At 45.0% G+C, this 25,212-nt stretch overlaps 1 protein-coding gene across 7 annotated transcripts in view; it reads left to right on the top strand.

Moving 5' to 3' along the window:
* The window catches only part of CUNHXorf58 (chromosome unknown CXorf58 homolog), a 61,218-nt gene extending 36,338 nt beyond the window's left edge, over window positions 1-24,880 (top strand). Inside the window, exons 2-9 of one of the 7 annotated variants that reach the window (XR_012296460.1) lie at window positions 1,866-1,965; window positions 2,326-2,420; window positions 13,354-13,465; window positions 18,130-18,261; window positions 18,545-18,774; window positions 23,084-23,237; window positions 23,530-23,617; window positions 23,946-23,984. Coding sequence is in view for 6 of the 7 variants with exons in the window: in XM_073667517.1 (XP_073523618.1) it covers window positions 1,662-1,675; window positions 1,866-1,965; window positions 2,326-2,420; window positions 13,354-13,465; window positions 18,130-18,261; window positions 18,545-18,774; window positions 23,084-23,237; window positions 23,946-24,119 (1,011 nt within the window). In the remaining variant the exon portion in view is untranslated. Of the gene's footprint in view, window positions 1-1,543; window positions 1,676-1,865; window positions 1,966-2,325; window positions 2,421-13,353; window positions 13,466-18,129; window positions 18,262-18,544; window positions 18,775-23,083; window positions 23,238-23,529; window positions 23,618-23,945 lie in introns of those variants that run through there. The other 6 variants (XM_073667517.1, XM_073667520.1, XM_073667519.1 and 3 more) reach the window with 6 other exon arrangements.
* Window positions 24,881-25,212: the final 332 nt, after the last annotated feature.

The raw sequence follows: 25,212 nt of genomic DNA, 5'->3' as shown, positions 1-25,212 counted from the left end.
AGTGTGAGGTCTGTCACTCTCTACCTGTCCTCCATGTGTAGTGTGAGGTCTGTCGCTCTCTACCTGTCCTCCATGTGTAGTGCGGGGTCTGTCGCTCTCTACCTGTCCTCCATGTGTAGTGTGAGGTCTGTCACTCTATACCTGTCCTCCATGTGTAGTGCGGGGTCTGTCGCTCTCTACCTGTCCTCCATGTGTAGTGCGGGGTCTGTCACTCTCTACCTGTCCTCCATGTGTAGTGTGGGGTCTGTCGCTCTCTACCTGTCCTCCATGTGTAGTGCGGGGTCTGTCACTCTCTACCTGTCCTCCATGTGTAGTGCGGGGTCTGTCACTCTATACCTGTCCTCCGTGTGTAGTGCGGGGTCTGTCGCTCTCTACCTGTCCTCCGTGTGTAGTGCGGGGTCTGTCGCTCTCTACCTGTCCTCCGTGTGTAGTGTGGGGTCTGTCACTCTCTACCTGTCCTCCATGTGTAGTGTGAGGTCTGTCGCTCTCTACCTGTCCTCCATGTGTAGTGCGGGGTCTGTCGCTCTCTACCTGTCCTCCGTGTGTAGTGCGGGGTCTGTCGCTCTCTACCTGTCCTCCGTGTGTAGTGCGGGGTCTGTCGCTCTCTACCTGTCCTCCGTGTGTAGTGCGGGGTCTGTCGCTCTCTACCTGTCCTCCGTGTGTAGTGCGGGGTCTGTCGCTCTCTACCTGTCCTCCGTGTGTAGTGCGGGGTCTGTCGCTCTCTACCTGTCCTCCGTGTGTAGCGTGAGGTCTGTCACTCTATACCTGTCCTCCATGTGTAGTGCGGGGTCTGTCACTCTCTACCTGTCCTCCGTGTGTAGTGCGGGGTCTGTCGCTCTCTACCTGTCCTCCGTGTGTAGTGCGGGGTCTGTCGCTCTCTACCTGTCCTCCGTGTGTAGCGTGAGGTCTGTCACTCTATACCTGTCCTCCATGTGTAGTGCGGGGTCTGTCACTCTCTACCTGTCCTCCATGTATAGTGTGGGGTCTGTCACTACTTGTCCTCCATGTGTAGTGTGAGGTCTGTCACTCTATACCTGTCCTCCATGTGTAGTGTGAGGTCTGTCACTCTCTACCTGTCCTCCATGTATAGTGTGGGGTCTGTCACTACTTGTCCTCCATGTGTAGTGTGAGGTCTGTCACTCTATACCTGTCCTCCGTGTGTAGCGTGAGGTCTGTCACTCTATACCTGTCCTCCGTGTGTAGCGTGGGGTCTGTCACTCTATACCTGTCCTCCGTGTGTAGTGCGGGGTCTGTCGCTCTCTACCTGTCCTCCGTGTGTAGTGTGGGGTCTGTCGCTCTCTACCTGTCCTCCGTGTGTAGTGTGGGGTCTGTCGCTCTCTACCTGTCCTCCATGTGTAGTGCGGGGTCTGTCGCTCTCTACCTGTCCTCCATGTGTAGTGCGGGGTCTGTCGCTCTCTACCTGTCCTCCATGTGTAGTGCGGGGTCTGTCGCTCTCTACCTGTCCTCCATGTGTAGTGTGGGGTCTGTCACTCTCTACCTGTCCTCCATGTGTAGTGCGGGGTCTGTTGCTCTCTACCTGTCCTCCATGTGTAGTGCGGGGTCTGTCGCTCTCTACCTGCCCTTTGGCCCAACAAGCTGCGTTCACAGTTCTGGGATTATGAACGTTCATCGTGTACAGTGAGTGCAGAGCACGGACCTTTATGGGTGCCTCTGGGTGAGTTGACCTTATTACTGCATAGACCCTATTGATAATATGTCCTGTGTGTAATGAAATTGCCACCATTTATGTTTTAAGTACACATGACCTTACACATGGTTTGTATTTGGCGTCAGAATCATTTGCTGTCAGCCTCCCGCCTGATGATCTATGTGCATTGACATTTTACTTAATTTCCTTTGTTCAGGATTGATGTTGGTGTTGCTGTGATCCAAATTCAAAGGGCATGGAGGTGTCACCGCAACAAGCAGATCTTTACACTCCTAAAACATGCTGCCCAGGCTGCTGTAAGTAGGAAGACGTTTTTTTTTACTTTTCTTTTCTTACTTTAAAAATAAAGTAACAATAACCATATAATAAATTCATTACAAGTTATAAAACACAATACAATCCTGTTATCTTCCACAATATGTAATATCACTTTGTATCAGAAGGTTTATGGTACAATATAACATTTCTGGTGAGGCGCACAGTACAGAGAAGATGTGCAGAGTTCATAAAGTGCCATGCGTCTCTTAATGAATCTGACGCATTGCACTGCAGTTAGTCCTTCATTATGACTGGTTTGCAAGTGAGGGGCGCAGCGTCTAGTTGACTTTTCACCTTTGATAAACCTGCAACAACTTTTTGCATGAACTGTTTTGTAGGAAAAGTGTGCAACATATGAAATTCTCAAGAAAATCAGTCCCCTGGAAGCAGAATTACTCAAAGATCCTGGGATGCAGTGTAAAGTAAGATTCAGGTAGTACCCAAAAATTGTTATAGCAAATAGTAGGACAAAACCCAAACGCTACAAATAATGTAATGTCTTGTGCTAGTAAATGTGCGATCAGAAATGGTGGTCTCCAAGTTTACCATTTTTTGGGCCACATAATGTCTTTGATATCCTCCGGGACCCCACATTTCAGTGGATCACTTGTATTACATTGTAGTTGTCACTGTTCTGTGTTGCTCAAACCTTTACAATGCTCTGTAATATACTGCTTAATAGATACCCATCCCCCTTTTAACATCTTTTTACATATTACATCAAGATATAATTAAAATGTTTTTCCACAAATGACATTTATAACCAAAGAGGATTGTCAGGAGCTCCAACCCTGAAGCCCCCTCTGATCACTAGGAGTCCTGATCCCCCACACACAGGGCTCAGGATTGAATGGGTGGCACGGTTGCACATGGCCGCTGCTCCATCCTTGTCTGTGTTGTACTGAGATAGATGCTCGGCTTCTTTCATGAGTCCATTAGACACATACCTAAGTGCCAGCGCTCGTGGGCAACCATGGCCCTCAATTTAATCCCAACCATACTGAAGAGGAATAGCAGATTTGGACACCTGTTTTAGTGATCTGTCAGGGTCCCAGCTGTAGGGCCCCAGCCTCGTTTTATTGAAGATTATACAAAATAATAAGGTTACATCATAGAACAAAGGAACAAACAGCATTTTCCCCTCCCCCATGACAGCACACCTTGAGAGAGAGGATCCGCCCCACCAAGGACAGGAAACCGTCTGAAATAAAAGGGCGGCACCTCTCCCTCGCTTCAGTTGGTTTCCTGTCCTTGATGGGGAACCTGTCTGGAAGAAAGAAGACTTACCTGGGGCTGTCCCGGTGTGGAAGAGCGGGCACTGGCCTGTGCACCGGGTTCAGTATCCCAGAAGCGCCGTCCGCAGCTTCCCCTGGGGTCTCTGCGCCGAGCGAGGCGCACGCGGTGAGGCAGGCTCTGTCCTCCCAGAGACCGCGGCGCCGTCCTCCCCCTGCAGTGTGGAATGCTTCCGGGTGTGACGCGCCTGATGCGGAACCTTGGGATAAGATCCCCAAGGTGGACGGGACTGTGGCAAGGTCATCGAAAAGATCTTCCCTGCCCTTGGAGGACTCTGGCTTCCTAAAGGATGCACTGGATAAAAGAGCTGACTCCTTCCTGCGCCACACGTGGGAGGCGGCAGCAGGCGGCCTAAAACCAGCGGTGGCTAGCACCTGTGTGGCAAGGTCCTTGATGGCAGTGATGTTCCGATGGTTTACTGGGTTAATGCGCCTGTCTTGTAACGAGGAGTTCATGAGTTTGAATCCACAGAGAGCCTTTTCAATAACAGAAACTGTGCTCCCTCCCATGTGACGGTAGACTCCTGTTTGGCCAAAAGTTAGAAGACCTGTTAGAAAAAGCAGGCGATAAAAGCAAAGGGTTCCCGGGATTTTCGGGGGAACCAAGAAGATTTAGTTTTCGGAGGAGAAAATTTAACCGGGGTCGTCCTCCGGGAGACAAAAAGAGATGGGAAGCCAAGTCCAAAAAAGAATCGGGCTACATGTTTGGAGGACCATCCTCGAGTTCGAAGAGATCCTCCCAATGATGCCAGGCTGGAAGTGGGTGGAAGGCTTTCCCACTTTTTTCCAGCTTGGAACGCGATAACAACAAACCCCTGGATTCTGAAAATTATCAGTGGGGGCCTGAAGATCCGGTTCAGCCAGACCCCCTGGCGGACCTTTGTGGTTACCCCCCCTACGAAAGGTCCAGGAAGAACAATTAGCCCTGGAAACAGAAGTGTTAGAGTTAGTAGGAAAGCAGGTCCTTCTCGAAATACCAGCAACACAGAGAGGGAGGGGGTTCTATTCCCCACTATTCATGATAAAAAAAACAAACGGGTCCTTAAGGACCATCATCAACCTCAGGAGTCTGAACCAAGTAGTAGAAAACCAGACTTTCAAGATGGAGTCAGTAAGCTCGGCAGTGAAGCTCTTACATCGCAACTGCTTTATGGCTGTAATAGACTTGAAGGACGCATATTATCACGTCCCAATCCATCCGGAGTATCAGAAGTATCTGAGAGTAGCCCTGTTTATTCAGGGGAAGCTGAGGCATTTTCAGTTTGCTGCCCTACCCTTTGGCCTCTCCATTGCCCCGAGAATATTTACGAAACTAATAGCAGAAGTGACAGCCTTCCTACGGATCAAGAATGTAGTGATCGTGCCATATTTAGACGACTTCTTGATAATAGGGAAAACAGAAGCCCACTGCTCCAGTCAGCTCCTAGTGGTCATGGAAGTGTTGCATCAGCTGGGGTGGTTAGTAAATTTCCAAAAATCAAGACTAACCCCCTCCAGGACTCAGACCTTTCTGGGTCTAATCCTAGACTCTCGTCGCCAAACCTGCTTCCTCCCAGAGGACAAAATCTGCAGGTTGATTGCATTAGTCTCGAAGGCCATTCAAGCTCCGGAGATGTCTCTGAGAGAGGCAATGTCCCTCCTGGGTTCTATGACGGCCTGTCTCCCAGCAGTTATGTGGGCCCAGGGGCATATGAGGCTGCTTCAGTGGGAGGTCCTGTCAGCACAGAGGTCCTGCAATGGGCATTTAGAAGGCAGGCTCTCTCTCTCCCCAGAAGTAGTAGATTCCCTTTCGTGGTGAACAGTCAGGGGAAATCTGACCGCAGGCGTTCAATGGTCCAGACCAGTAGATCGGGTAATTACGACCGACGCAAGCAGTTCCGGATGGGGGGGTCATCTGGCAGAACTCTCAATACAGGATCACTGGGCTTACCACGAGAGGGGAGCATCCTCAAACTTAAAGGAGCTTTGGGCAGTAGAAAGATCCCTCAGGGGCTTCCTCCCTCACATCCAAAATCACCATGTCCAGGTCAGGTCCGACAACCGGACAGCAGTAGCCTATGTGAATCACCAGGGAGGGACAAGGTCACGCCCTCTGATGGTGGTGGCAGACAGGATCCTTGGTCTAGCAGAGTGAAACCTCCTATCCCTCAGCGCCCTTCACATAAAGGGGGTAGAAAACGTGAAAGCAGATTTTCTAAGCCGCCATACCCTAAGACAGGGGAGTGGGGGTTGAACCCTGAGGTCTTCCATCAGATTGTCCAGTTATGGGGGCAGCCAGACATAGACCTGTTCGCCACAAGGGCAAACAGAAAGGTGCAGAGATTGTGCTCCCTAAATCCGGCAGAAAATCCCCATGCCGTAGATGCCCTCCAGATTCCTTGGGGGTTCAGGAAGGCTTATGCCTTTCCGCCATTAGTGGTGAGGAAGATCCGGGAGGAAGGCGCCAGGGTGATTTTGATAGCCTCTTTTTGGCCCAAGAGGCCTTGGTTCTCTCTGCTTCGACTAATGTTGGTGTCAGATCCCTGGATTCTACCAGAGAGGCCGGACCTTCTCATGCAGGGACCAGTATTCCATGCCCAGGCCAGGGGGTTCCATCTTTCGGCATGGAATTTGAGAGGTCGCTATTGAGTAGCAAGGGGTTTTCACCAGGCTTAGTTTCTACTTTATTGGGGAGTAGAAAACCAATTACAACCAAGATTTATAGCAGAGTTTGGGGTAAATTCCTAGAGTTTATAGATATCCCGCTATCGAGCAAACCTCCGATCAGGGGGATCCTGGAATTTCTGCAAAAGGGGCGGGACCTGGGTCTAGCTACAGGGACCCTTAAGGTTCAAGGTTCAAGTTTCAGCTTTGGGAGCACTCTACAATTGTAATCTGGCTGGGAATAGGTGGATCTCAAGGTTTATCAAGTCCTGTGCCAGAGCAGGACCGGTTAGGTCCATCGGTGTTCCTCCTTGGGACCTGAATTTAGTCTTGAATGCTCTTACTAGTGAGCCATTCGAACCCCTACACAAGGTTTCTCCAAAAATTCTCACCCTTAAGACCATCCTCCTAGTGGCCTTAACGTCAGCCCGTAGGGTGGGTGATCTGCAGGCCCTCTCGGTTAATCCTCCTTACACACAAATCTTTGAGGATAGAGTCACCTTGCGGCCAGATCCAGCGTACCTTCCCAAGGTGGTATCTAGATTTCACCGTAGTCAGGAGATTGTGCTACCCTCGTTCTGCAGCAATCCCAAGAACCCAGGGGAAGTCAGGTTCCATAGCCTAGATGTTAGGAGGTCCCTGCTACAGTACATTCACATGACTAGTCTGTGGAGGAAAGACTGTTCTCTGTTCCTGGCCTTTCAAGGGTGTAGGAAAGGTCACGGGGTGTCCAAGGGTACCATCTCTAGGTGGCTCAGGGAGGCCATTTGCTTAGCCTATACGTCCACAGGGGTTCCAGCCCCGGACAATGTGAGGGCTCATTCCACCAGAGCCGTTGCAACCTCCTGGGCAGAGAGAGCAGACGTCTCGATCGAGCAGATATGTAGGGCTGCTACTTGGTCTACACCATCCACCTTCTTTAAGCACTATCGGTTGGATCTGTCCTCTTCTGATCTCACCTTTGGGAGAAGGCTACTTCAGGCGGTGGTCCCTCCCTAGGGTGCTCATAAATTCTCCAAAATTCTCTCAAGGTGTGCTGTCATGGGGGAGGGGAAAACACCAAGGTTACTTACCGGTAGCCGGTTTTTCCTGAGCCCATGACAGCACCCGTAGTTTCCCCCCCCTTATTTTTTCTATGTTTCTCACACCCTGGTGTGCACTGTTTGGGGTGGTGTGTATATGTATATTGTGGTGTTGGTTATGTGCCTAACCTGTTTAGGGATGTCCTCTCAATGCTCTGTAAACAACTGAAGCGAGGGAGAGGTGCCGCCCTTTTATTTCAGACTGTTTCCTGTCCTTGGTGGGGCGGATCCTCTCTCTCAAGGTGTGCTGTCATGGGCTCAGGGAAAACCGGCTACCGGTAAGTAACCTTGGTGTTTCTCATTGCTCATTAATACTGTCTGGCAAAGTTAACCCTGCCCTTAACATACCATGGGTCTAATATCATAACCAAAACCTTAAGACACCCACGTCAAGCTCCAAATATCACACACTTTATCATGAGAGAATACCCCTCATCACCTGGTTACTAGTGCAACTCAAAGGAGAATCAAACCAAGGCTTACAATCCTAATCACATTTTTCAGGACAATGTCTATTTTTATATACCAACCTCTCATAGAAAGCTGCCGTATTTACCATGTTGACCAGTGTGAAATTCGTGGTGATCATCCATCCATCCATCTCATGACGATAGCCTTGTGGGCTAAAAACAATGTTTCCATGAGAAGAGTGCGAGGGTAGTGAGTCCAAGTCTCCTCATCAAGGATTCCTAATAAACACACCTTAGGGCAGAGAGGTACAGGGGATTGTATGATCTCTATGAGGATAGCCTTGACCTTTTTCCATAGATCTGCAATAGGGGGGCAATATCACATCAGGTGTATTAAATTACAGTAGCTTATTCTTCCCCACACCTATGGCAATCTGAAGTGGTGGATCTAACCAGTTTATATAAGGGCTCTTTCACACGTCAGTATGAAACTGTCACCACACGTAGCGGAGACACTAACACACGTAGGCCCATTCAACATTCAAATCATTGGATGTGCACATGTCAGTATGTTTCTACGGACCGTGTGTCCATGTGATCCACACGTAGACATGTCCGTTTTTGGATGACAGCAGGAAATCATACAGACCCATTCAAGTCAGTGGGTCCTGGTAAACACGTACCACACACAGATGCCATCCATGTGACCTGTACCGGCGTTTGGGAATCAGTCTACTGTCAGCGTTGTTCCCAAGCGCTGGGTGCTGAATGCTGCCCTCATCATAGTCCCCTGTCAGCTCTGCGATCAGCACCAGCAGGGGATAATGATGGGAGCCGTAGTCTGCTCCCCGTGTCTCCACCTGTAAAAAATAAGAATAAAAAAAATCCATATACTCACCTGTCCGAAGCATCCCCCACTGTAATCCATGCGATTGCTCAGCAGAGGAGGCAGGGAGAATGACTCAGTGAGTGACAGGACACAACGCTGCTGGTAATCATTAGAAACGGGCAAAAATATTTCACTTTCCTTAAGGGAGATTTTAGATCTCGTCATTTTCTCCTCCGTTAGGAGATCCAGCTTACTAATTTAAAAACAGTGTTCTGATGTGCACTCAACACCTCCATTCACTGGAATGAGGCAAGGTTTAGCATATGATACTATGGACTTTATTCAGCCCTCTTTCCAGCAGGGTTCATATTTTTTGCAAAACAGAATAACGTGGTACACTGCGCTAATATATTAGCATAAAAAGGCGGACATTGTCAGATAGGAGGTCAAATAGAATCCAAAGCTGGGGTGGACGGTGAAAGAGGAGAAGGGGGCCACTGCCGCCTCCAAAGCAGGAGGAACTGTACATTATGATGAGATAGGACTGCAGAGGTCTTCTTCTGTCTGTGTCCACTATTACCAGTTTTCTACTCTATAGTCTGTTTCCCTCCTTCTAGTGAATGGATCCATGGAGCCTCCTGAGCAATGCTCACTATACCAGTGATTTTCAACCTTTTTTGAGCCGCGGCACACTTTTTATACTTAGAAAATCCTGGGGCACACCACCAACCAAAATAGCACAAAATGACAGTAAAACAGTCATATTATACATATAGTTAATAATATAGATTCTAAATTTATTTTACTCACTCAGTGTGAAACCTGGGCCTGTTTCGATAAACACAAAAGGGATATCCTGGCAGGAATGGTGGAAAGACACACACGAAGCTCTTCCTCAACAGTTCTCAGTTTCTCCCTGTTTTTAGTTTTTATCGCAGTCAAGCTTGAGAAGCCCAGCTCACATAGATATGTGGTTGAAAATGGGAGCAATGTCAAAATAGCTTTGTTGGCCAGAATGGGGAACTCCTTGGCAACAGATAACCAAAAACTGTCCAAAGGAAGATCAGCAAACTTTAGCTTTAAACCGCGATCTTGCTTCAGTTCAACGAGTTCCTCTTGCTCCTTTAAAGTCATGTCCTTTCCAGCAACGGATAATGAGCTGTATGGGTCCCTAACCCAGTCAAGGCATTCTGTGAAGGCTGAAGAGAAATAGAACGATAACTTCTCCTCAAGAGTTTTCAAATGTCTGCCAATCGCTTCGCACATTGCAGCAGTATTGTCATCATGCAGTTTCTCGGTGAGTGGGAACATCTGAAGGTTGCCACCCTGCACATGTTGTTGCCAGAGCTGCACCTTTAAACGGAATCCGTTCATTTTATCAGTGCTTGTAAGCAGGTTTTCATTTCGACCTTGCATCCGTGTGTTTAGTTCATTCAGACATTGAAATATATCAGCCAGGTATGCCAGCTTTGCACACCACTCATCACTTGCAAGCAGCTTTGAATAATCGGACCTCTCGTTTGTAAGAAATATTTTAAGTTCCTCTCGCAACTCATACACACGGGCCAGCACTTTGCCGCGTGACAGCCACCTGACCTCCGTGTGGAGCAATAAGATTTTATGTTCCGCTCCCATTCCTGTACACAAAGACGCAAATAAGCGACATCTCAAAGGTCGCGTCTTCACAAAGTTCACTATGCGCACAACATCATCCAACATAGGAGCTAGATCTGCTGGTAAGGTCTTTGCAACGAGGGCCTCACGGTGCAAGAAACAGTGGGTAGCAAGAACATCTGGGTTTCTTTCTTTAACCCTACTTACAAAGCCTTTGATGCGCCCGACCATGGCTGCGGCTCCATCAGTGCTGACACCTGTGCAGTTTTCCCATGTAAGTCCACTTTTATCAAGATATTCCGATGTGACTTGGAATATTGCCTCTCCTGATGATTTTTCTGCCAGTGCCTTGCAAAATAGGAAGTTTTCTCTAATGGCTTCACCATCCACAAAACGCACATTGGCCAACAACTAACAATGTCTACTGATATCCGTCGACTCATCAAGTTGCAAGGCAAATTTCTTACTGATGCGCACCTTTTCCAAAACAACTGTTTCAATGTCCGCAGACAAGTCATCAATCCGTCTGGCAATTGTGTTATCAGAGAGAGGCACTTTAGCCATCTCTTTAGCTGCTTCAGGGCCAAGCATCTCATTTACAATAGCTTTACAAGCTGGTAGTATTAATGTTTCTGCCACAGTGTGGGACTTTTTTGATTTAGCTATGAGTTCAGCAACAAGGTAGCTAGCTTTGAGGGCTCTCTCATTTACCTTTGTGCTTTTTCTCAAAAAAGTTGCCCCTTTCTCATTGTTTGTACGTAAGCGTACAAAATACTCCATCGGTTTATTTTGAACGGAAGGGTGTTTCGTTTGGAGATGGCGTTTAAGTTTGCTTGGCACCATGGCGCTATTGGAAAGCTTCTCACCACACACCAAGCACAGTGGTGTTGGTGCTGTCGCATCCCCAGTGGAAGTAAATCCAAATGAAAGATAGCTTTCACTGTATTGCCTTGAGCTCACCGTCTTGTCTTTTTTCTTTTGTCGAACTGTCATACTAGGGCCTTCATTTGGGTTAGAATTGTGTCCAGGGTCCTGTTCGGCATTTGCCTTTTCCATTCTCAAATACTTCTCCATCACTGCTGAGATAGTGTGCGCAGCCACACACTAAAATAGAAGAGTATTACATTATCTGCCACACTTAAAGGACCTCTGCTAGGCATATTTCATTCCTGAGGGCTTAAAAAGCAGCTCTCGTGGTGACAAGAAGCTGATTTAAACCCCCCAAGAGTGAACTTCACGAGAGCTGTATGTGTGTGATAATAACTTCTATTACTACGGTCTGCATTTCCTGCTTGAATTGACACTAGTGACGTAGCACTCAGCTTTCTCTATAAGTAAAACCTACAAAAGATAAAAAATATATCTCATACCCTACCATCATTATATATAAATGTAAAGCAAAGTTGCATATTAAATATAGGGTACTTAGTGAACTATTTTTGATCAAAAAAAGTATACAAGCCGTCCCACCAGCGACAAGGGGACGGCTTAGTATATATGTAGCTTACCACGGGCCTAGGTGGTCTGAAGTTGGGACCCGGTCCTATTTGTCTACCCTTTTATGTGCATTACTTCAACTTTGATATACAGTAAGGTTTTTAATATAGACAGTGTAGGTACCGTCCCAATTTAGGGTCACCTTGTCGCTGGTGGGACGGCTTGTATACTTTTTTTGATCAAAAATGGTTCACTAAGTACCCTATATTTAATATGCAACTTTGCTTTACATTTATATATAATGATGGTAGGGTATGAGATATATTTTTTATCTTTTGTAGGTTTTGCTTCTTTTTGCTAGTGTGAACATGCTCCTATTTCTTGCATGTGTGCCATCTTAGACCTCAGTTCACATTGCTTGTTTTTTTCTCTATAAGTAGAATAGAGCCGGCTGCCAAGTGCTACGCCACTAGAGTCAATTCAAGCAGGACATGACTGCTGAAGAACGGTACTAATATCATTTATTATTCCATACATACAACTCTCACGGAGTTCACTCTTGGGGGTTTTAAATCAGCTTCTTACCACCACAAGAGCTACTTTTTTAGCCCTCAAGAGTGAAATATGCCTGGCAGAGGTCCTTTCAATAAATTATTTATTTTAAAAAAGTGAAATAAAAAAGGATAACCCCCTCATATATTCAATCCCATGTAACCTCATAAATACAGTCTCACGTATATGAGCACATGATTATCAGCATCATAGACTGTGGTGATGTGCACTGCACAGCGCCACAGTATATGGTGCTGATTATTATGTGGCTCATATACTGCAATATAAAGGGGTACAATGAGAAGTACTATGGCCATGAGGCCAGAGTACAAGTGGCAGCTCATATACTCAGCATATGAGCTGGTACTTGTAGTACTCCAGCCTCATGACTATAGTATTTCTCATTTTACATTTCTCATTGTTATATGCAGTATACTGCTGGAGTACTACAAGTACCAGCTCATATGCTGAGTATTCTGCCAACAGTTCATATACTCAGGCAAAAGCTCATATAGTCAGCATTATTGGCGGGCATTACCTTGGCGGCGGGCAAATGCGAGAGTCTCTCCGCTCTCAGGATGACGCGCCGGCCTCGGTGACGTCATTAAGTCGCGCGAGGTTCAAAGCTTGCGCACGTGTTATTGTACACGTCTCCTACATTGTAAGAAGGCGTGACTGCGCATCGAGCGCATTGCCGGGAAACAAAACACAGGGGGCACCATAGTTTGGGGAACTTTCCCCGCGGCACACCCGACCATGTGTCGCGGCACACTAGTGTGCCGCGGAACACTGGTTGAAAATCACTGCACTATACAAAGGATAACTTTCATTTGCTGAGGTGGAGGGCTCTCTAAATTCTTCCTCTATCTGATTATTGTACAGTCCTTGGTGTGACGCCTCCCAGAAAGAAAATCTGCAGGACAAGCTATACTATATTATATGTAAAAGATGAATATGAATCACATTGCACAGACCAAATTGTCATAAAAGTGTATTGTAAAGTTACTGTATGTACGATGGGTGCCTAATGAAAAACTAATATTCATTTCTAAGAAGCAAAGGGTCATTTTTTTATCATTAGTGTTTAACTAGAGTCTGACTGGGGCACAACACCCACCCAGCACTCCATACTCAGGCAGCCAAAGTACTAAAGCAACCGCCTCTCGGGTGCTGCCCAGCTTAAGAGCACACAGGCACAGTGCTGGGTATGAGAGCGCTGCCCTACACGTGAGCCTGGCTCTGATGAGACGTCTCCCGCCCAGCCCTGCCTGTAACTGAACAGCCGCTACTTTATTGGAGGTGCTGCTGCTTCTCTGCCGGTGGATGTGCAGCACTGCAGGCCATCCTCTGGATTGATCGCCTCGTCCCTGTCCATCATCAATCATTATAAGATGCACATAACCTGATAAAGCTGCCCACTAGTGTTTGTATATAGGCTGCCGGCTGTAAAGACTAATGAGAAAAATAAATACAAGACCGTGAAATATAGCATTTTTCTCTTTTGCAGATTTGCAGGTTATGAGTTTCCACCATTCATTGTTTTTAAGATTTTCCACAGTTCTGGGGGACACGGAAGCCGATATATCACTGGAAAGAGAATAATTATACCGTCAAGCGAGGTAACGTGTATGTGGGATGATCAATAATTGGTTGGTCATACTTTGCTGTCATTTTAGTATATAACTCAGAGTTAGTTGATTTTATGCTTAGAATAATGCCATAGAAGGTTTAGTTAAAAGGAGTATTCCCATCTTGCACATTCATGGTATATCCACAGGATATGTTATAAATGCATAGTATGTGCGTATCCCACCAATGGAACCCGCATCAATCTGGAGAATGGGATCGGATCGCGTCACCTGCTGCTTCCAGTTTAGAGGTGGTGGAAATTCCCATACAAACTAATAAGAATTCCAACCTGCTCTGCTGCTGGGTACGGTCATTCCCTCTTTCCTGTTCTTATGACTAATCTTGTATGTCACCATATGTAAAAAGAGCTGCTGGAAAAAAATTACGATCCGGACTGATTTTTAGAAGTGCCATGTTGTTGCCACATGTTTCCCTGACTTAATGATGTCAATTTATATTGTGAAAGCTGCTGGGACTAACTAAGCCAAGGTCAGCTGTAAGTCTAAGAATTCACAGCGAAGAAAAAATATCCATATAGAATTGATTTAATGTACACTACTCCAAAAAATAAAGGGAACACAAGCACATCCTAGATCTGAATGAATGAAATATTCTCATTGAATACTTTGTTCTGTACAAAGTTGAATGTGCTGACAACAAAATCACACAAAAATCATCAATGGAAATCAAATTTCTTAACCAATGAAGACCTGGATTTGGAGTCACCCCCAAAATTAAAGTGTAAAAACACACTACAGGCTGATCCAACTTTGATGTAATGTCCTTAAAACAAGTCAAAATGAGGCTCAGTATTGTGTGTGTGTGTGTGTGTGTGGCCTCCACGTGCCTGTATGACCTCCCTACAACGCCTGGGCATGCTCCTGATGAGGTTGCGGATGGTCTCCTGTGGGATCTCCTCCCAGACCTGGACTAAAGCATCCGCCACCTCCTGGACAGTCTGTGGTGCAACGTGACGTTGGTGGATGGAGTAGACATGATGTCCCAGATGTGCTCAATCGGATTCAGGTCTGGGGAACGGGCGGGCCAGTCCATAGCTTCAATGCCTTCATCTTGCAGGAACTGCTGACACACCCCAGCCACATGAGGTCTGGCATTGTCCTGCATTAGGAGGAACCAAGGGCCAACCGCACCAGCATATGGTCTCACAAGGGGTCTGAGGATCTAATTTCGGTACCTAATGGCAGTCAGCCTACCTCTGACGAGCACATGGAGGGATGTGCGCTCCTCCAAAGAAATGCCACCCCACACCATTACTGACCCACTGCCAAATCGGTCATGCTGAAGGATGTTGCAGGCAGCAGATCGCTCTCCACGGCGTCTTCAGACTCTGTCACGTCTGTCACATGTGCTCAGTGTAAACCTGCTTTTATCTGTGAAGAGCACAGGGCGCCAGTGGTGACTTTGCCGATCCTGGTGTTCTGTGGCAAATGCCAAGCGTCCTGCACGGTGTTGGGCTGTGAGCACAACCCCCATTTGTGGACGTCGGGCCCTCATACCACCTTCATGGAGTCGGTTTCTAACCGTTTGTGCAGACACATGCACATTTGTGGCCTGCTGGAGGTCATTTTGCAGGGCTCTGGAGGTGCTCCTCCTGTTCCTCCTTGCACAAAGGCGGAGGTAGCGGTCCTGCTGCTGAGTTGTTGCCCTCCTACGGCCCCCTCCACGTCTCCTGGTGTACTGGCCGGTCTCCTGGTAGCGCCTCCAGCCTCTGGACACTATGCTGACAGACACAGCAAACCTTCTTGCCACAGCTCGCATTGATGTGCCATCCTGGATGAGCTGCACTACCTGAGCAACTTCTGTGGGCTGTAGAGTCCATCTCATGCTACCACGAGTGTGAAAGCACAACCAACATTCAAAAGTGACCAAAACATCAGCCAGAAAGCTTTGGTACTGAGATGTGGTCTGTGGTCCCCACCGGCAGAACCACTCCTTTATTGAGGGTGTCTTGATAATTGCCAATAATTTCCATCTATTGTATATTCCATTTGCACAACAGCATGTGAAATTGATTGTCAATCAGTGTTGCTTCCTAAGTGGACAGTTTGATTTCACAGAAGTTTGATTTACTTGGAGTTATATTCTGTTGTTTAAGTGTTCCCTTTATTTTTTTGAGCACTGTATTTCTGCTTATATAGAGGTAAGATGCTCTGAGGCGCTGTACAGAGATTGTAACTATTTACTTCCGTCCCTGTTGCCAATAGAATCCTAATTTTCCTCTAATTTTCTTATGTAGACAATTGTAAACCTATGAGTAAGATTTCCTCTGTCACTCGGAAAACAGATTATCTGGAGGATACGCACTTGAACTCAGGTCAGGGAGAACATACAAACTCCGTGCAGAGGGAGTATATACTGTGATTTCATGAAAGTAAAGCAAAATTGGGATAGTTCATCCAAAATCAAAAGAACTAGAAAAAAAAAAGAGATTCTCACTCCTGGTTTCTGTGCCCCCAATTCCTAGCACAGCCCTTCCAATCTCTTTCCCCTTTCTTTTTTTCTGTCTTTACCTGATCCTATAAGGCTCACAGGTTATTCTTTATTCACCTAGTCTTAGTCTCGGTTAGCATGGTTTACTTTATTATATCCTGAAGTATTTTTTTATTTTATCACTAGGTTAATTACCTGGAATCTGTACATTGGCATTGATGCCTATATGTTTCCTACTGTATTTTACTGTACTAACCCCTAGAGCCTCATATATTTTACACCCCACTTATTAGTATTTTATTACTCATGTAGAACACATAAAAATAGATTAAAGAGTTGGTCAGAAATGCAAATTAATTTTCATCCCAATTGCCTAACTATTTAATGCCATAATCTAAATGTTTTCTTTTATACTTTAAAAGGAACCTGTCATGTGACAAAAGCTATTAACCTGCATATATGGGGTAATCTGCAGGTTAATAGCACTCTGAATCTGCTCGGCACCAGCACAGAGCCCCGCTGTCAAGAAGAAATTTACTTTATTCCTTGCGACAGCGTTCGAGTTTTAGTCATGGGGCGGCTCTGGTTCAGTCACCCCTCTGTATGTAGAGAGCAGTGGCTGTAACTGTACCCCCGGCACTGACTGACAGCTGGCTCTAATGATAAGTGAGCTGTCAGCTAGTTCCGGGGGCACGATTACAGCCAGGCGCCACACCCATGACTGAACTCCAAACACTGCCGGGAGGAATAAAGTTAATTGCGGGCGCTGGGCAGGTTCAGAACGCTATTAACCTGCAGATTAACCCCATACAGTGGGGAAAAAAGTATTTAGTCAGCCACCAAATGTGCAAGTTCTCCCACTTAAAAAGATGAGAGAGGCCTGTAATTGACATCATAGGTAGACCCCAACTATGAGAGACAAAATAAGAAAACCTCCTGAAAATCACATTGTCTGATTTGGAAAGAAATTTTTATCAAATTTTGGTGGAAAATAAGTATTTGGTCAATTACAAAAGTTTATCTCAATACTTTGTTATATATCCTTTTGTTGGCAATGACAGAGGTCAAACGTTTTCTGTAAGTCTTCACAAGGTTGGCACACACTGTTGCTGGTATGTTGGCCCATTCCTCCATGCAGATCTCCTCTAGAGAAGTGATGTTTTGGGGCTGTAGCTGGGCAACACGGACTTTCAACTCCCTCCAAAGGTGTGTTATGTGCAGCATGAGACGGGGCATTATCATGCATGAAATGATCTCCATGGTCCAGATGAATGGAGTGGAGGATGGCTGGTTGATGGACACCCCATGCAAACACGGCTACGGCGCTAACAAGGAGGAGGTGGAGTAATGTTTTGGGCTGGAATCATGGGGAGAGAGATGGTCAGCCCCTTTAGGATCCCTGAAGGGGTAAAGATGAACTCCATAATGTATGTGGAGTTTCTCAAACAGCACTTCCTGCCATGGTTCAAGAAGAAGAACCGTGCATTCCGCAGCAAGATCATTTTCATGCATGATAATGCCCCGTCTCATGCAGCACATGACACATCTGCATCTCTGGCTGCTGTGGGCATAAAAGGGGACAAACTTATGGTGTGGCCCCATGCTCCCCTGACCTCTACCCCATTCAGAACCATGGAGCATCATCAAAAGGAGTGTCTATGATGGCGGGAGGCAGTTCACTTCTAAGCAACAGCTCTGGGAGGGTATTCTGTCCTCATGCAAAACAATTGAAGCAGAAACCATCCAAAACCTGACATTCAATGGACGAGAGAGTTCAGAAGCTCCTTTCGAACAAGGGGTCCTATGTGCAAATGTAACATCACCTAGAATAAAGTTTTGAGTTGAAAACTGTTTGATTTCAGTTTGTAATAACCTGCTAATGCTTCTAATTTCAAAAATGACCATATTTTTTGTTCTTTATTAAAATGAAAAGGTTGAAAACTCTGCTGTGCATAATAATTTGGAACATGCATTTTGAGTGCAGTTTGAGTTTTTTATTTTTTAAAAAATATACTGTTATCATAGGCAGTTTGTACAAAAACCTTTCAGTTGTACTCTAATAGTTATTTGACTGGAAAATTACAATGACTGCAATTCATATAGGTAATTTAGGAAAATCTGAGAAAATATTATTTGCATAATAATTTGGAACATGGTGTAGTAATAGTGTAATCACAAATTTACTTATGTGTTTCTCTTGTAGGCTGCAACCGATGCTTTCAAACTGATGGGACACCGTGCGTATTATGAACAAATGGTTTATGATCAACTTGAACATCAGAAATACAGAATTACAGATGTTGTGGATGTGGCAACCTTTAAAGATTACATGCAAGTATGAGACGCAGATTATAGCAGGTTACATAGGACATCTTACTTATGTAAATCGTCGACTGGATTAGTGCATCGATTCTGAATGGGAATATGACAGTAACAGTCTCACATTTCTGCAGCGAATTCCTCTGTAATGTATTTTTATCACATACCCCATTACCTCTTTTATGGCCTGTTTACAGTAGTCTAAAGTCAGGTTGAGTCGTCCTCATCAGCAGTACCAGTGATGGTACTGTAGTGTCATTTACATGGCACATTTGCACATTGCTTCATTTCTTTTTCAGTATACAAGTCACCTTGATGAGATTCCAGCTCATCGCGGAGGGCGAGATAATTGTTGGAGAAGACTATCTCTCAAAAATATGCCAAGGACAACACTAATGTACGACATCATGGACTATGCAGAGTCAGGAACCCTGTCCAGTAGACTTAAAGCGGAAATGAAGCTTCTCCTTCAGTTGTCTCACTCTGAAGATGTACAGCGCCGGCAGCTAAGTGCTGTCACCCAAATCAGGTTATCATCAATGCAGACATAATTATTTAGGCTTTGGTTTGGATACAGCAGGTAATAAGTACAGAGTTTGTATTCATGTATATATACCATCACTTTGTGATTGGAGGAGGTCTAATGATAAAAAGTCTAGCACTGTACCCCCTTCTAAGTCATCAATGCCGGGGAGCTGCAGCAGGTCCTTTCACCTTGAGTCTGGTGGCGCTGCAGTTTCCTGCACAGGGGGTATTACCAGGGCACGCTAAGAAGGTGGAAACACTGAGAGGAGTACAGCACGCTTTCTTTTCACTCTAAGCATTGATGTATGTTACAGTAGTCAGGCCCCTACCAATCACAAAATAATGGTGTATCCTAGAGATCTGCCATCACTTTATTAGATGGAAATAACCCTTTTATGTGAATTACTAAATGGTACATTGGCTGTCTGTAGACATTTTTATATGTAGACGTGTACAAAATCAAACATTCATCAGTGAATGAATAAAAGCTCAGCTCAGGTGAGCCATTGCTAAAAAATATGTGTATTTGCAATTGATTATTGTGTTAAAGGCTCATTTACACTGGACAACTCATGGCTGTAAATGACCGGCAATCGACTACAAAGAAGCCAATCGTCGGTTCTTTAATAGCTTATTTAGCCAGGCTGACAGTGCTTCTAACATGCACAGAACTATCCTTAAAGGGACTGTTTGAGCAGTCATACTGTACTGACAAAGTCCCACCGCACGGTGCTTCACGGCGTGGCCAATCATTTAAAGAGGTTGTTCACTACTTTTACATTGATGGCCTATCCTTAGAATAGGTGTCACGGGTGTGACAGTCTTTCTGGATCTGGCTGTAGAAGGTCACTGCACTTGGTTTTGCAGACGCCTTCCTGATCCTTTCATCTCTGTAGTGTAGTGATATCCTTCTCCTTCTAGGACCTAGCAGTGACCTCCACCTTCTGCTGCTAATTGACAACCTCCTTCCCGGATGTTTAAATACCATCAGTCTCTATTTTCCTCTGTCCAGGCCTGAAGGACTAGTAGTTGGCTAGTGTCTTCTTGGAGTTCCCTTGGAGGATAGTTGTCGTGATCTCTCTTGTGTTTTCTCAAGCTAGGTGTATTCCCTTGTCTGTTTACCTGTTTGTCTTTAGTTGCAGTGAGGGCTGACTAGTTCTCACCCCGTCCCCTCCCTACTTGGGGTCTATCGCTAGGGGCAGTCAGGGATTAGGTTTCCTGGCGATAGGTGCAGAACCTATTTTGGGACATTAGGGGAGACAGGGTGTTGACAGATCTGCCTTGGGGTCTCCACTCTCCCTTTCCCTAGTGTATGGACTTCCTCCCCCTCTTCCCATTGTTGTGCACTTGGTCTTTCCCTCACCTTGGGTGACAATAGGTCATCAATGTCTGATCGGTCAGGGTCTAACACCCGGCACTCCCGCTGATCAGCTGTTATCGATGTCAGCGGTTGCCGGCCGGAAGTACTCACTTTCCGAGCTGCCGCAGGGTACTGCATATCTGCTACCTATTGATTTGAATAAGAGCTGGATGTGCAGTACCAAGCCCCGCTCACAACAAGTAGACTGAGCAGCCCGGCAAGTGAGTACTTCCAGTTAGCGGCCGCCGACACTGATAACAGCTGATCGGCAGGGGTGCCGGGTGTCTGACCCCGGCCAATCAGTCATTGATGACCTATCCTAAGGACAGGTGATCGATGTAGAAGTGGTGGACAACCTGTTTAAATTCACCTTCCCACCTGCTTGTTTTCCCTCTCCACCCTACCTCCCCCCTTATTTGATTGACAGTTCTGGCTTCATAGAGCCGGAGAAGGGAGGAGATGGAGGGCAACCAGCCGGTGGGAACATGTATATAAATGATTGTCCCTGCCATGAAGCACAGAGCACCTGGACTTGGTTTGAACAGTCATTCTGTGCTGTCAGTCCCTTTAATAGATCATTTTATACACATACACTTCCATTATTCTCGACAGCACGTTGTCTTGTTTACACAGGACGATGTGCTGCTGACAACTTTGATTTTTAAGCAAGCATAAAAATTATTTCAACCAATGATTGGCAGCCTATTCACACTGGCTGATTATTGGAAAACGAGCATTTCAGGGACACTCGTTCACAATAATTGACCAGTGTAAATGTACCCTTAGTCTTTCTCTGCTCACTTCTGTATCAAAGAGTGAATGAATGACGTAATTTCTACTGATACCTGATAAGATGTGTGTGTATGTTAACACTAAGTATTGTGCACCCGTCCCATTTATGAGGGCTAACCTTGTAATGCCTTCCCCACATAAGATGTAATATGTCCAATGTTGTGTCCTCGTGTATGGAATGGGCTCAGTCACTGAGGTAACACCATAGCAGTCAAATACTAGTTATCATATATAGCTGGCAGATGCCTATAGTTTAACCACTTAAATGGTACTGTTAATCTCTGAGAGTGGGATGGCATGGTTGTGCGTGGTAACTGGTTCTTCCCAATCTCGATGGGAGCCGTGAGCCTGTTGAAACCGCCAAGACTTCTTGGTCCTCCTATGGAGCCCAGCCTATGTGTGGACTTGATAGGAGAATGTCTTTCACTATATACTGCAATATTTGGTCTTGAACGATCGCAGGCCCAAGATCCCTAAAAAAATAAATAAATAAAAAAAAAAATATATATATTTTTTTGGGGAAAAATTAAAAATTACCCCTTTAATAAAATAAATTGTAAAAAAAAAACAAAAAAAAAAACATATTTGATATTGACATATCCATAAAAGTCTGGTCTATCAAAATAATAAAATTAATTATCATGATTCGTATACAGTGTAATAAGAAAAAATTGAAATGCCAGGATTGCGGGGTCTTTTTTGGGTCACCGCAACAATATAAATAATACAATAAAAAAGCAATCAAATATTAAGGAATATGAATATTCACTGCTCCCTACACCCATGGGTGTGAGGAGCAGTGAATATTAATTTTTCTTTAGCAGTGGGCACAGCATAGGCTGCAGCTGGCGGCTCCTGCCTCCTGTGCCCTGCTCCTCCGCCGCTGCCGTGCCCCCACACCCTCCACCACCCAAAGCCACAGTATGTATGTGTCGGACTATAAGACACACCGCCCACTTTCCTCCAAAATTTTGGAGGAAAAAAGTGCGTCTTATAGTCCGAAAAATATGGTATATGTTTATTATTTCATTATATTTATGTTTTGCATGTCTTACCATTTTTTTACATGCACACTGTGGAATATTCATTATTTTTCATTTCACCCATAGCTACACTGTGGTTAACTTAGTCGCCTACAGCATTGAATTGTTTTGGGTTTTTTTGCATATACCTTGGAAAATCCATGAATAAAGATCATCTAATTATCATATCTTAGGATTGTGCAGTGAATTTCTTTGTATATGCCGAGGAATAAAACTTGATCTACTTGCATCTCCAGATGATTAACCCTGAGTGGCGCTCCAAATTATCTCAATGAATACATATAACCCTTAGGACTTAAATTTCCGAGATTCACATAAAACGGGATTGTAGTGTATGGGCCGACAGGGCCATTGACTATAATCATGCAGACGTAGTCAGTGTGCTGTCATGCACCATTTTCATCTGTATATGCCTATTGGAGGCAGGACGTAGTCAATGGATCTGATCCCAACGGAGTCACTGAGCTTAGTGGCAAACCTTATCCTCACGATTGTCTTGATGAGGAGCTTTTTGGAGCAGATGCCCCTGATTCATTAAGAGGCTGATCCACTTACTGTATTGGAGCGGTTTGAAGACTCAAAGTCTCTTCTTTTTTTTTTCCCCCTCAACCTCACATTTGCGTCAAAAAATTCAACTTTTCAAAGCTTTTTTTTTCTCCCAGAAATCTGGTGAAAAATCTTTGATGAATTGCCTCCATGGTGGGTTACATTTTGGACAGTAGTCAAAGCAACTGAAGTGCACACCTTATTAGAAAGCTGTGCAACTTCTCATTATTATTATTAGAACGCCATTTATTCCATGGCGCTTTATAGACATTAAATTCCGAAAATCTGGTAAATTAACTTAACTTGTTTCAAGATGTTCCTTACATATTGTATATGTTCCGGGTGCATTACTGCTGAAAGCCGCAGCATCCGAGTGTCGTGGATTGTAAATTTCATCAGGTAAAAGCACTTAGATTTTTTTTGGCCTTGCGCTGAACATCTTTTTTGCTGTGTAACTGCGCACATTAACAATGAAAATGCCTTTAGCTGATGCCTTTAGTAAACTATGCTTGCACGTTGTGCTTACCTCTTCCAGTGTAATTCCTTAATCTATATCTATATGTTTCTTATAGATCACCTGTACCACCTCCATCATCAGCAATTTCTACCTACCTCTCATCACTCTATTCTGCGGCACCAAGAAACTCATCTCGAAGATCACAAAAAGCCCGCCGAAAAGTAGCCAAAATGAAGAGATTTTATGGCCCAGGAAGAGAAGAAGAACAGGTAAAATTAGTATGGCTACTTATTCCTGAAAAGTCATTTACAGAGCCAAAAAGTAATATTTGTGATACTTGTAAAAACTCGAGGAATTTCTAAAAGGGAAAAAGTGCCAAGTAGTTCACCACGCCAGAGAACACATTCACTGCTCAGGAGTCTGCAACTAGGATAAAAAAAGACGTGTCTCAGTCTCTTTTTTTTTTTTTTTTTTTTTTGCAGTCACTCGGTCAGCAAAAACATCCACGCAGATGTGAACAGTCCCATAAACTATAATAAGTATATGTATGTGTTTTTCCAGGATAGAACAAGAAAATTGAACGTGTGAAGGGGGCTAAGGATTTTAATGTGCAGAGACAATGGATTCTTCAGGGCTATTCACACATCAGGTTTTTGTCAGTGTTTCATCAATATTTTGTAAGCCCAAACCAGGAGCAGCTCCAAACACAGAACACTTGTCCCTCTTTCAGTTCTAATTTGTCTCCCTATAAGTTCCACTGCTGACCGACCGCCGGGTCTCTTGATCGGAGGGCAGTCTGTATTTCACGGATGTATGAACCCGGCCTTGTCCATGTGCTTTCTGTGTGTAGCCCTTTGTGCACGTTGACCATTATTAATCTCATCTGCATGTAGCTTAATCACCTTATCCCTTGCTGTGCTCAGGTCACCGCTGGTTTCTGTATTCTGGCATTGATGAATTTTTTTTTTCTTTGTTAGGAGGAGGATGAAACCAGAGTTGTCAACCGACCGCTATTCTCAAGTGAACAAGAGCAATCAAACCAGGTTATGTTCACTAATGATGACTGGGATGAAGAAGCAGAAAAACTTTATGCTTGGAGTCAAAGCCTGTCTCTAGAAGAATCTGGGATACCGTCTCCTGTACATCTGTAAAAGCTATAATTGGTGGCTGTGCGCTGTGTAAAGCTGCTGATTGCATTAGATCCTTTGATAGCATCTTCAGTTGCCATTTTTGTCAATATAGGTGATGCTTACAAAGACATGGGAAGATAAATGGGTGGTTAGTAATGAAGTTTGGGTACTCAAGTATAGGTACATGGTTGTCCTTCAATTGGAATACAGCCTAAATGATACACGTTAAGGGGGTAAAAGCAAAGTGTGTGGTCATTTACAATAATGTAAAAAAAAATCCCCAAAAACATGCATAGTAAACAGAGGAGTAAGTTTTCGCAAAGCCGATTGCTGCACACATTTCTGGGACTATCCTAGGTATCGGAATAGGGACTGCTGGAATCCATGTATGTGCTACAGAAAATAAACATTCATTTTTTCATAATCGTCGTGTGGGAATGTACCTTAAACCCTTCCTGCTCCATGATGTATCCGTCATCTAGCAGGTGTATGTGTATGGAGCAGGCTCATGAGTTGGACCCGCCTCACTGTTATACAACCAGCATTTGCCTCTAATAGCCACAAACAGCAGAGCTAGCTCTGATCACTTGTGTTTGACAGTGGCATTTAAGTGGTTAATATCAGACAGCGAAATTGACTTGGCCTAAAATCTTCTGGAGGAGTACATCATCCCATCTGTAATGCGATAGTCACCTCTATCTTGGAGCTCCTTGGCTGGAATTAATAGGAGAACATCATTTTTACCATACACTGCAGTAGTGAAGCACTGCAACATATAGTACAAGGGATCATAGCTTGACGGCCTCTAATAGGACTAAAAATTTATTTTTTTAAAAAAATATATAAAGTTTGGAATATACATTCCCCCTCCTTTTACACTGGTGGTTGTACACAAAGCCAGGCCCGGACTGCTAATCTGCCTTATCGGGCAGATGCCCGGTGGACTGGTCTGTTAGTTTATAAAATGGGCTGCCTGGCTACTGTTGTCAGTGTACCATTGTGTATGAGTGAGTCATGCATTCTGTGTGGAGTCTGAGGTTATCTGCTTATCTACTTATCTTTATGGTAGGTAAATAAACAAATGACTGGACAACTCAGAGTTCTAAGAGTTTAG

This window comes from Phyllobates terribilis, unplaced genomic scaffold, assembly GCF_046119375.1.
Source record: "Phyllobates terribilis strain yellow unplaced genomic scaffold, ASM4611937v1 Scaffold_2__4_contigs__length_985480577, whole genome shotgun sequence".
Lineage (NCBI taxonomy): Eukaryota > Metazoa > Chordata > Amphibia > Anura > Dendrobatidae > Phyllobates > Phyllobates terribilis.
Note: the sequence above shows the minus strand (reverse complement) of the source record. Positions and strands in the feature narration are given on the sequence as shown.